This window comes from Phycodurus eques, chromosome 9 (genome assembly GCF_024500275.1).
Source record: "Phycodurus eques isolate BA_2022a chromosome 9, UOR_Pequ_1.1, whole genome shotgun sequence".
NCBI lineage: Eukaryota > Metazoa > Chordata > Actinopteri > Syngnathiformes > Syngnathidae > Phycodurus > Phycodurus eques.
Window position 1 is genome coordinate 24,098,215 of NC_084533.1, and position 12,420 is coordinate 24,110,634.

General features: G+C 43.6%; 1 protein-coding gene across 1 annotated transcript in view; it reads right to left on the reverse strand.

Moving 5' to 3' along the window:
- Positions 1-837: 837 nt before the first annotated feature.
- The window catches only part of fat4 (FAT atypical cadherin 4), a 105,809-nt gene continuing 94,226 nt past the window's right edge, over positions 838-12,420 (reverse strand). The window contains 6 exon segments of the mRNA XM_061685467.1: positions 838-3,758; positions 5,844-6,105; positions 7,304-7,521; positions 9,397-9,521; positions 9,847-10,026; positions 11,852-11,937. Coding sequence (XP_061541451.1) covers positions 1,852-3,758; positions 5,844-6,105; positions 7,304-7,521; positions 9,397-9,521; positions 9,847-10,026; positions 11,852-11,937 — 2,778 coding nt within the window. The 3' untranslated portion in view covers positions 838-1,851.

Sequence of the window (12,420 nt, forward strand, 5' to 3'; positions counted from 1 at the left end):
CTTTCTCATAAAATTCTCACTTCTCCTAATACGTACGCTGCCATTATTCACAGAAATTCCGTTTTTTTTTAATCATAATATTTATACTTGTTTTCACAATTTTTAACTATTTCCATAAAAAGTACGACTTTTTTCCTCATAAAATTACAAATCTATTCTCGTAAATCAGGACATTTTCTTTGTAATAGTACTACTTTTCTGTCATAATATTATGGCGTTATTCCATAACATTTAGACTATTTTCGCAATATGCAACAAATTCCATAAAGTGAAGACTTTTCCCCTTGTTATATTGCGACTATTCTCGTGATCATTTTTTTTCTGAATATTGTTACTAATGTCAAATGAACTTTTTTTCCACAACATTGCAACCAATCTCATAACATTATTAGAATGTCTTTTTGTAATATTTCAGCTATTTTAATTCCTATATTGAGTTTATCATCGTATAATGACTTTTTTGTCTCATATAACGCCACTTCAGAATATTAGTGGTATTCTCTTCATATTTTCGCAAAAACTATGACTCTTGAAATGCTAGAAATTGTATTTTTTCCTAATAATATGGCTTCATACCTGAAAACTGATAGCCTGTTTTTCTTGTAATATTATTATATATTACATAGTCTGGAACTTAGAATATTTCTGTGCTTTGTTTTTTAAACAACGGGAAAATATTAGGTTTGAAAAAACCTTTCCCCAAAAATCTACAAAGAGGGAAAATGTGTGAATTTACACTTTGGAATTACTACTGACTGTCTGCCCTGACTTTGTCCAAATGCTTTGCAGTACGATCACCAAACAGCTTAAATAAATATTTTTTTTTATTCTGTTATTGGCTTTTTTACAAGTACAAAGCATACAGCATGTTATAGTTTCATAAAAAGTGGAAAATACTGACGTTACATATGTAACAGATGTAAAAAATAGGTCTTTAACCCTTACTTTCCCCGAAAGTAAGAACATACATTTCGGTTTATGAAAAAATATCCATAAAAACACAGCTTAAGTAATTTAAGTTAATAAACAGTACAAAAACATAGCAACCATACAACATAATATCAACATAATGGACGAATACACCAATGACAAATGAGTCCACGTTTGAATGTTGTGAACAATTTACACAGTCTTTGTTTGTTTGTTTGTTTGGGTCATTTCAAAAAATATCCAAAAGTTGTCATCATGTTGATTGAAAAACAAAATGTCGGAAAAGTTGAAATGCAAACGATACCACTCAAAACAAAAATAACCACCATATTTCTCCCCATGCTGCAATCCTCAAATGTGTGTAAGGCAGGCGACTTGATTCATTGTCACTCTTGGAGCAATTAGCCAGCCTTCTGTGAGAAAACAAAACTTGAGGCGATAACCGGCAGAGAATGGGTGTGATTTACATCGGAGTGCTTACTTTCACGCAGAGTCCGAAGGTGCGACGCCGTCAAAACGCACATGCTTCCTTTGTGGGGGAATTAAAGCTCGACCGACAACGAATGAACAGGAGTTTTGTTTCGTTTTACAGCTGGGAGTGTTAATTTAATCTTCCGTCTTATCTTTCGGGTTGCGAGGGAGAGGCAATATCGGTAATAAGGAACAGAAACGTTTCATCAAGATAACACGTATGGAGGTCAATTGAATTCAGACACGGTCTTCTTCAAAGGGTGCAAACAACGCATGATGGATCAGGTGGACGGTGACTGCTAAAACCTTTCCAAGGTGAATTCAGGTGCCGTCGGTTCTGCCTTACTGCATTGAAAGTCGTCATTATTTTTCGATTCAAAAACACCGACACAGTCCGACGTTCTTTTTGCGGCGAATGTCGCAATAAGCTACAACATACAATAAATAGTCTCATACGTATTGTTCTGCTTCTCCTTCATTTAGAATGGTGACAGAGCCGTCCCCACTGTTCATTTCAATGTCCTTCGCCGATGCGTTTTCCGGAAGCATGGCTAAGTCCTTAAACACGTCGACGTAATGTCCAAAACCGGGGCCCCAGCTCAAAAGATTGTCCCAGTTGAAGGCCCCGGCTGGTGGGCCCAGTTTGTGAGGCAGGGTGTTGTGCTGCTCATTGGGGGCCAACTGGGCCATACCAGGTCCCCCTTCCGCCCGCCGGCTCGAGTACCGCCTCTGTTTCAGCCTCCCGCCGTAATCCTCGTCGTCCGCGTCGGACTCATTGACTTGCGAGAGCTTGGGGACCCGGGAGCTGTAAGATACGGGTTTTTCACGGTCATACTCCATCTCCGAGCAGGTGAAGGAATCATGCGAGTCACTCTCTGAAGAGGACTCTGGGGCGGGAATGCCGTCAGCGGGGTTGCGGACCCGTGAGAGAGGCCGGCGGCAGTCCTCTTCTGAGCTGGAGCGCCCGTGGTCGGCACTGCAGATGCTTGGGTTGCGAGGACGCGGATTGTTCAGCCGCTCCACTTCTTCGATTGAAAGCCCCACGGGGGGCCCCGTCTCCAGGGGGATCTGCTCAATGGGTTGCTTGAGCCGACTCCCCGGGCGGGACGTGTGGCCGTGGCTGGCCATGGTCTGTGGACTCTTGCTGCGCCTCCCCAGCCGGGTGGCGTAGTTGAACATGGGCGGCGGCTGGCACATGTCATTGTGCAGGTCTAGGGGGCTGCCCTCACGACGAGCCAGGTTAAGCTCCCTGGTCGGAGTATTTCTGTAAAAGGTGGAGGGCTTGGTAAACGGGGCTGGGGAGTGTCTAGAAAGATGGTTCGGTGTGGGGCATGCTGAGTGGGCGTGGCTGAGCGGGGTGGATCGAAGTGCCTGCGTGTACTGAGGCTGGTAGGTGTAACTGGTGGCACCCAAGGGTAACGGGGACTGCCTTGCAAAGCCCAGCGGGCTGTGCCTCTGGATGGAGAATTTGGGAGTGTGACTTCGGAACTGCTTGTAGTGCTGAATGATGTCCGCGTCGGATGGCGCAATGCTGCTGGCGTTATCGATGTCATAGTGCTCGATATCGGCCTCCGGGCCATTACAGGGGGCACAGGGTGCACTCGGGACAGCCTCATTGTTGTGGGGGATGTCGGATTCATCGTAGATCAGATATGGATTCTCCCTCTCGATAATATCCGGCTTGGGATTCCCTTCTGGTTGCTTGCGGACCGTCATGTCATCTCCGTATGGCGGGATGTTATCAGGGTCATCAAACGCCACGTTCTCGCTGCCCTTCTTTTTCTTCTTCTTCTTCTCCTTGGGTTTCTTCTCCGTAGAATCCTTTGGCATTTTGGTTTTGTTGCGGTCCTTGCAGTGGTTGCACAAGATGAGACTGAGTACCACCAAGGCGAGCACCGCGGCACAGCTGCCGACGATAGCGGGGACCGCCCAAATAGGGAGAACCATTGCTTCCGTTGCTGGGTTTGGACTACAGACAAAGCCGCCGTTGTTGGCTGTCTTGCAAGTGGTCCCTTGAGGACACTGGACACCCAGGCAGGCCACCTGGGTCTCGCACGTCTTTCCGGTGTAGAACTCGGAGCAGACGCAGGTGAAACCCAAACGGGGTTCTGGCACACAGCTTCCGTGGTTCTGACAGGGACTGGAGGCACAGTCGCCGGGTGGGACGCACTGGTACGTGTACCACAGGTTGATGCACATCAGGCCATCCCAGCATGGGCTGCTCTCGCACAAATTCGGACCTCTGCAGCCGATCTTGACAGACGGACTGGTCTTCATTAACGCGACGAGGCTGTGTTCTCCGGTGAAAGGCAGGTTCTCGCCATTGTATTTCACATAGGCCAGGCAGCCATCGAAACCTGCGGACAAAAAAAGTGGGAGAAAACAAACAGCCATTAGAAGCGAGGAGGACACAACAGTTTCCTGAAGCGAGATCAGCGCTGATTGATTTGCTAGAGCTGGTGCTTGCTCATTTCCTCTCAAACAAACAGGAACTGGGAGCTCTAATTACAACAAAAGGAATACTGTTTGGACAGCTAATTGGTAGAAAACAAATACATGCTGATTTACATAAAGAAAAATGGAAAGCATTCCATCCAAAACAGAGAGTCCATAGTCTGAGCTGTTGCAGCTTCCAGACATACATCTGTGTTTGATGAGTGTGTCTGTATGTAATCTCTGGTTTAGTGTATTGTCGAACAGCACAACTTCAGTAATGTTAATATATATATATATATATATATATATATATATATAGTTTTTTTTGTTTAATTGAATTCATTGCAGTGCACAGTCAGGCCATTTTGTTTGATCGTTAAACACAGAAGATGCACGGCACCGCTGAGATCAGAGTTTGTTGGTAGGGAGTCTGCGTGCTCGGAAATATGCCCTCCTTCAACAATTCATGATTTTTACCATATTAGTCTGTGGCATTAAATTTGTGTTCCATCCCCCGAAAAATGGGAAATTTACGATGCTGCATTCCGTCTGTCTGGAAACACTCTGTTTCACCTTTTCCTAACTGTCCTCAGCACAGCCTCAAGGATATCTGATCTGTGATTCATTTCAAAAACACAGGAAACAAAAGACAAAAACACTAAAAGTCCTCAAAGGCAAAGCGCTCCAAGGTGAAGTCAGATTAAATTATTATTTGGTCTTTTTTTGCCACCTGTCTGTGATTGATATTCAGACTAAGCAACATTTGTTCAACTACTGTAAATTCAAAGCAGGTAAATCTCAGCCGTGTCAAACTGAAATAAACTTGTTAGATGGAAAAACAGATGATTAATTCATTTCTTTGGGGTGAACCAAAGTGATACCTAACATGCAAGAACTGGATGTTCTTACGTGTACTCATGCATCGAGGCATCAAGTTCCACTTTACTACTCCATCGGTAATCCAAAACACCCCCAAAAGGCTGGATTTACACTGCAGTGCCCAATTCTGATTTAATGTCTATATCGGATTTTTTGAAAACCTCTAATGTTGCATTATTGGTCCATATGTAATCATCCATGCGTTCATTGTAGTTTAGACTTACAGCAGGGTTTATTTGAGTTGGTTGGGCAGACGAAGTGACGAAGTGTGTGTGTTTCGATGACATCAAATTGGCATTGATGGGGTATCCAATATCCAATCTGTGCATTTACGCTGCACTCGTGCTGGCAGATATTTTATATGTACTGTATTTTTATCTACATTTGGAAGCGGCCTGATTCCGATCATAAGATATCCGATTTCATGCATTTTTTTTTTTGTAAATCTACACTGCCATGACGCCATGGGCTGGGGGGGAGAGGAGAAAATCCAATGACTGCTACGTTTACTTCAAACATAGGTTGCCGCCGGGACCCCCCCCCCCCCCCTCCCACAAAAAAAAATTTGTTCCACCCAGCTATATTAGCGCCGCCGCCGGAACCAATGTTTCACACGGGCATTTTATTCCAGACAGACACAGTGTTGGGCCACTGATAAACTTTACTAAAAATCACAGAGGAGCATCTGTAAGTGACTGTTAAGACACTAGTAGATATGCAATAATAACATACAACAATAACATGATGTATGAGTGAGCTCCATGGTAGTTAGCATTTTCTTTTTTACCTAAAATGGTAAATCGACAATGCTAACCGTTTGGCAAAGGCTGATTTTGGTGTCTCAAATTCTGTACAGAGTTTACAACTATCCACTCAGTACCAACATACGCAGTTTTAGGATAGAAGTCCAGCCCTCATAACTGAGAATAAAATGCATGTTAGTAGTACGGGGCGCAGCGATTACTCGAGTACTCGACGAACTATCTATAGGATAATCGATTCTAAAAAGATACGATTGTGACAGCCCTACATGACGCATATCCCAATTATGCCACTCGATAGCAAACAAATCTTAATTGTGTCACATGCACTGTAATTTCAGTCAAACAAACTCTGGAGAACCTCACCTGTCGTAGTTTTCTGCTGTGCGGGACCACGTGGGATCCCTCCGAGGGAAAGGGTGAGGACACCAAGACCTCCAAAGTCCTGGGTGGGATGCTGGATGACACGAGAGTGGCTGTTGTCCACTTGCATCAAGGTGGTGGAGCCGTTCTTAACCAGCAGGAGTGTGTGCCACAGACCGTCGGACAGCACCACGTCCCCCATGGTCCGCTCCACTTTGCCGCCCACGCCTGCGTCTGAGATGTAGTGGATGTTGCCGTTCCTCAGCTGAGGGAGGGTGACAGAGTTTTGGTCATTTATTTTTCATCATTTATTTAATCCGGTATTTCCCAAACTCACACTTGTCATTCAACATCCCGACAGAGTTGGTACATCTGTCAGAAATGATCGTGCATGGGTGGGGATAAATTCTTCAGGTCCACTGACATATTGAAGTCACTTGCAATTATCACCAGCTCATACTGTATTTTAATCACGTTGTCTTTTGCCTCACCGGCCAAGTGACAATACATCAGTCATGCAGGGATAGTTCTCGTCATGCGAGATCGCCATTGCGCCTCACTATAGGGAATGAATGAAAGAAGCCGCTTTGATTGGTGGCGAATAAAGTCGTCTGTGTTCACGCCCATGAGGCCCAGAGAGAGCCTTTTTCAAATATGCTGGCTGTGCTAGTCTACAAAATTAAAAGCCCGCCTCCTCGCAGAGATACACCAAGCGCAGCGCTGGACTTGCGCTAGTCATGAAAATAGAGCCTTTGGTCTTGAATTGGTCTCTTCAAAATCTTGGTATGGCTGTATTGGCCTTGGTTGTACCCACACACAGACTTGAACTTAACTTAACTTGGTCTTAACTTATCAATATCTTCATTTTAGCTCCTCGAAATCTAGGTCTTATATCCAGGAAACTGTTGTGTTGTTGTAGACTTAACACCCTAAAGTCTTGGTCTTGACAAAGTATTCACTCCTCAAAGTCAGTCTTAACTTGCCAAAGTCTTGGTCTAGTTTTAACTCCTAAAAAAGTCTTGGTCTTAATATCTCAGTCTTGGTCTTGACGTAGTCCTAACTGCTTAAGTGTAAAGTGGGCATTCTATTTGTCTTTTGACTTCATCCTTCTGAAAAAGGCCAATATAATATTCAAGATGTGTATTTTCACATATTGTCGACTGGGCCCGCCTCATAATAACCGCTTTTGTTCCTTGGCGTTGATAAGTCAAACTCCAGACTTCCGCCTGTGATCATTTTCAATACTTCAGGGGCATTGACTTCCCTTGGAAAACATTTGATTCCAGAGCTGTTGCTTTTCATTATTTATAAGTTGGATCAATCTTATGCTGTTTAACCAAAGCACCAGCCTGTTCGCTGCTTTCATGGAAGTCATGCGTAGAAATGATGGGTGATCCATGAACAGTACGGACAAGTGGGAGTAGAGTTTATTTGCTGAAATGATCCAATGTCTGCGCTCCTACCTTAACAGTGGTGTAGTTACTGCTCTCTTGCATGTGCAGCAACGTCCCACTCTTGCCACGCGTCCTGAACTTGACCTCCAGACTGCTGCGAATGATGGGGTCAGGGGTCCCGCCCTGCAGCGACCGCCTCAGCAGGATGTCACGCTTGGGGCCCTGCTTGAGGGCGTAGTCTAGGCGACCGGTGCCGTCCAAGGAGAGCGCCGTATCAGCTGTGATGTCTGCGCAACAGACAGGACAATGACAGAGAATCTTCATCATCTGTCTTATTCTTCAAAGTTCTCCGGTGGCTTTGAATCTTTACTGTGCAGCTGCTGCACACTCATGTCAGTTATTTTCCTTATTCAACAGACAGAACCAAAAATTGCGCCTTCATTTCGCACTCGTAACTAGATACCATAGCCAAACTGAAGAATGTAGGCGTCCCGTCTGTCACTGAGCAGAATATTAGTACAGTATACTTGTAACCAAAGTTCCTGAAAGTGGTGCATGTCTACAGTAGAACATCGAATGTTGTAATTTTTGGGATTCAATCTAAATTTGAATTCAACGTTTAATTGTGATCAAGTCTTGATTCCCCAAAGTTTTAGACTTAACTCCTAAACCAGGCTTGGTCTTGACTTAGCCAGAATTACAAATTCGGCCTTTATTTCTGGTACTTATTGTGGAAGAAATGTGGCGAAAGTCTCCGTCCCGGCAGTTCAGTACAATATGACTAATGCGGGAATAAAATGACAATAATGGACGATACACCAGGAAGTGAGCTGCATATCATCTTTTTGTAAAAAAGACCTTCACTGCATCAGTCGCTCCTGATCAAAGTTACGATTTAATTGTGTTTGCGTTATAGCGGTTCATTTCATTTTACACTCTTAGCATGCAGTCTATTAAAAATCTTCCTGGAACAGATCATTTGGGAAGAAATAAATCTATGACTCGATGTCACTCTCAAATGTAGTGTACGTTGAGATCAAACCTGCCATGTTTGCCAACAAAGACAGTAACATCGAGACCGACGACACTGTGATAACGCTGTCTTCACAGCAATGCCAGGTAGGCTAGCTCCCACCAGCTGTGTCAACACCATTACTCTGTCTTCGCCTTCGAAAGCGCTGAAAGATGTACAGCTGTGCCGCACATTTTTCTTCTGGGTATTTTTATGAAGAAGGAAGACAAACAGCTGTGAAACACCCGGTTTAATAAACCTAGTCTCTGTCGTCTCCATGTGAGTTGCGTACGAGGAATACTGAAAATCAGCAGGGTCCTTTCTGAAACCTTTGAAATTTGAGCGGGTGCTGAGGGTGGTTTTGCTGCCTATACCTCTAAATCTTATATTAATCTCAAATTTAATCACAAAGTCATAGCTATACACTATTCCACTGGGCACTATTAAAATGAGGCCAATCATAGCCCCAATTGTTTGTTTATTTAAACCATGTCAAAACGTTTTGGTTTGTGGTTTTAACATTTCCTGGAACAGAAGGCAAAATGCATTTTGATCACATAGTACACTTTACTCTTGACAACATATGTTTTGGGTTGATCGTATACAAGGACGCAGTATTGTTGGATGGACAACGAGTTATTCACCCGCGTAGGTTCCCTGCTTTCGTGCCCAGAAACAGTCTCGGAAAGTTTGAAGAAATGTCTTGGATGATCCTTGCTATCTCGGCCATCCTTCAAAACAAGTAAGGTTCTTCTTGCTTTCACATAGAGATATAATCCCTATCCTCATTTACACCATCATCCTGCAAAATCGCATTCATTTTTTTGTTTTCAACTATATGTGACCAATGCTTTAAAAGTAACATTGTGGAAAAAGTACGTTTCCAGTTAGAAATGTCACATCCCTGTCCCGCTTCTGCTACCACCACCGAAGCAGGAAAATTGCCAGGTTGACACAAAACAGCGACACTGGAAAAAGTCACTGGCATTACAATAGAGAGTTGTCACTTTTTATAATTAAAGACAAAAAGCTGAGTCCGAGGCAGCTGGCATTAAGACTGATACGATGACTCATGCAGGGGGGATCATTAATAATCTTGAAAGCATAATTAAGTGTGCGCTGCAGACACCTCAAAGGCACATTGACTTACATTTCTCACAGTATATGCCAGTGAAGCCGTCCATGCACTGGCACTGCTGCCAAGACCAGTGGTCCAAACAGGTGCCCCCATGTCTGCAGGGGCTGGCGGTGCAGGCTGCCTCCAGTCTTGGACATCTAAAGAAAATAAGAAAAAAAAAAGGGACAATCAGATTTGTCACTTTGACAGGCCGAACAGAATCTCCAGGAAAAGAGGCAGATGGGCTCTCTCGAAAAGAAGTCCTGGATGATTAGCATATTAAAAGATCTGTCCGCACGTCAACAGAAAATGTTTGCAACCAGTTTCTGGTATCGCTTAGCTTTTAAGAATGTCTGTAAAGGCTTAGCAGATGTCCCACAGCAAGAGGGAAGATGGACAGATGGGAGTGAGACGGACAAGATGGCGAGAGGGTGAAAGCGGCACTGAAGGGGCTCGGGGTGTCGGGTTAGGGGGGTTTCCGACCTGTCAAGGATGCCGTGCGATGCCAGCGCCTGACTGGGCTCCAGTGGGCGGCCGTTGACGGCCAACTCCATGATGCAGCCCACAAAGTCGTGGGTGACGACCTGACCACTTCGGTGAAGGACGGACTCAATTGACCTGACGCCCCCTACCGAGAGCCGGTTGGGCTCCACATCCAGGAGCCTGCACACACACACACACACACGCACACACACACAAATCCACAATCAAATGTCAGAATATAGTCGCTGTGCAAGAAGAAGAAAACTTGAAACTCCACTTTATGAGTAGCCCCAGACCTGTCCTGCAAAAATTCAAACCACATCTTCCCCATTTGCTTTGTTTAGGAAAAAAGCAAAGACAGAAAGGCAGACTTTTTAATTAACCAAATGTCAGCAACCTTGGTTAAAACGTAATGTTTCTAGCATATGACTGACAGTGAAGGTATATTTACTGATTTATGCATTCATGTCAAAAGCAGGTGGCTAAATTAACCCTTAAACTATGAATTATGTTCATTTTAATGTAAAATATCAACCTGATACTTTGATGATATGGTTAGCTTTGTCAAAATTTATAGAATTCTTTGCATACATTCACAATATCGTTAGCCTAATGGCATAATTCATAAGTCATTTTTAACTTGCTGTCACAATGTCAATAAAAATATCAATTTGTTTGCTAAAAAAAATATGTTTTTTTTTTTCTTTCTCTGTGTCAGTTTAGATTCTCAGTCATCGTGGTCATGGTAATCCGCCAAGGTTGAATCGCGGCAACTGGACTCTTCTTGTTTGTTAAATTTGTTGTGTTTTTTTCCTGTTTCTCGAAAATGCTAAAAAATGACTTCAGCAATTATGCAATTAGGCTAACAATATATTCATTCATTTTTTGTAATTATAATGACAATGTTTATCAACTCCTCAAAGTCTTGGTCTTAACCCCTCAAAACAATTGGTCTTTGACCTTTTCTTAACTCCTCGAAGTCTAGGTCTTGCTTTGGTTTGAAATCTTCAAAGTCTTGGCCATGACGTAGTCTTAACCCCTCAAAGTCTTGGGTCTGACTTAGTCTTACCTCCTCTAAATCTTGGTCTTGATTAAGTCTTATCTCCTCAAAGCCTTGGTTACCCTCAAAGGGCAAAGTCTGTCTCCTACTTGTTAGTTTTGCAGAAACATGTACATTTACCTTCAAACAACACGTACATGCTATTGCTTGAGCCAATACAAGCTGTGCATTAAAAATTTATAGTTTATCAGTGTGAAATCACAACTTACATGAATAAAGATGAAAGAAGTTTGTGATTTTAATGATTTTAATCACAAACTTGCCATCTTAAAGAAAGTTCCTACTGACATTTCTCAGGAGTTAGGTTCCTTCAGAATGACAAATGATCTCATGTTCAACTTGGAACAAACATATTGTTGAGAAGGAAAAAAAACAAAAAACGTTTTCATAATTTTATCTGAGGACAACTTGGTCCTGGACAGCTCCAGTGAACTCGGCCAAGTGAGCTTCTAAAGTTACCTCACTTGTTCCCAACGTGGCGCTCGGCACGACGGCTACGAGCTGTTGCGAGACAATAGCCGGGCCAGGATGAAGGAAAACTCATTAACACCACACCAAAATTACACTGCTAAGTCTTTCCTTGAGTACTCGGCAATTTTCCTGCCTTTTCCTTTCCTTACGCCCCTCTAATAAAGGCCAAAAACGTTTTTGGTTTAAACGGTGACGACCAGCAGACACGCAACTCCTGACAAAACTTTGGCAAAAGCTCGGCTAGCTTGCACTGGTGGGAAATGTGCCTTGAATTATTTTTTGGGGTGAGTTACTATGCTACACAGCAAAAGAAACATAACAGGTGGAAGCAAACATTTGGATTCCGTCATAATTAATTGTGGAGTTTTCCAGGCCTTAGGAATTGGATGTGTCATCCCAATTTTAGCATATACAGTTGAACTGGAGAGAGGGTGGAAAAAACACTGCTGGCATGCATGTGCGATTTTGTCTTACCAGTCGGTGTGAACTGCCACGTTGCTCACGGCACAGTAGCCTGGTTCTTGGTCGTCGCCGCACAGGTCCACGGTCAATGAGGCGGCCTGCAGAACAGCACACTGCGAGTCACGTGGGGGGCAGGGGGATTCTTCCCAGACAAATCCAATAAACCAAAGTGTCCTCTTTGTACATGTGCCAAGAGTCTCGGAAGTTACAAAGAGTCCAGATCGCACAATCAGGCCTTGTGTGCAGCAGTTGTTGCACCGTCACAAGTACAAACAGCCTGTCAGCAGGTTTCTCACTGGCGATAATTAGGGTCAGGCAGCACTTTTGCCGCATTCCACATGTAGTTCAGTTGATCTTGAGTTTGGATCCATGAATATTTATGTGGAGCAGGAGTACATCTCGACTAACGAAGGTGACAAGCTTGAGAACTTTTTGAGCTTGAAACACAATTTCGACAAGTAATATTATGATACAATGATAAGCGGTGTAGCGGTATTCGTAGTTACACTTTGTAGATTTAGAACCTTACAAACTCACATTCACACCGTCACTGAGTGGGAACTGAACCTGAAGTCAGTCAA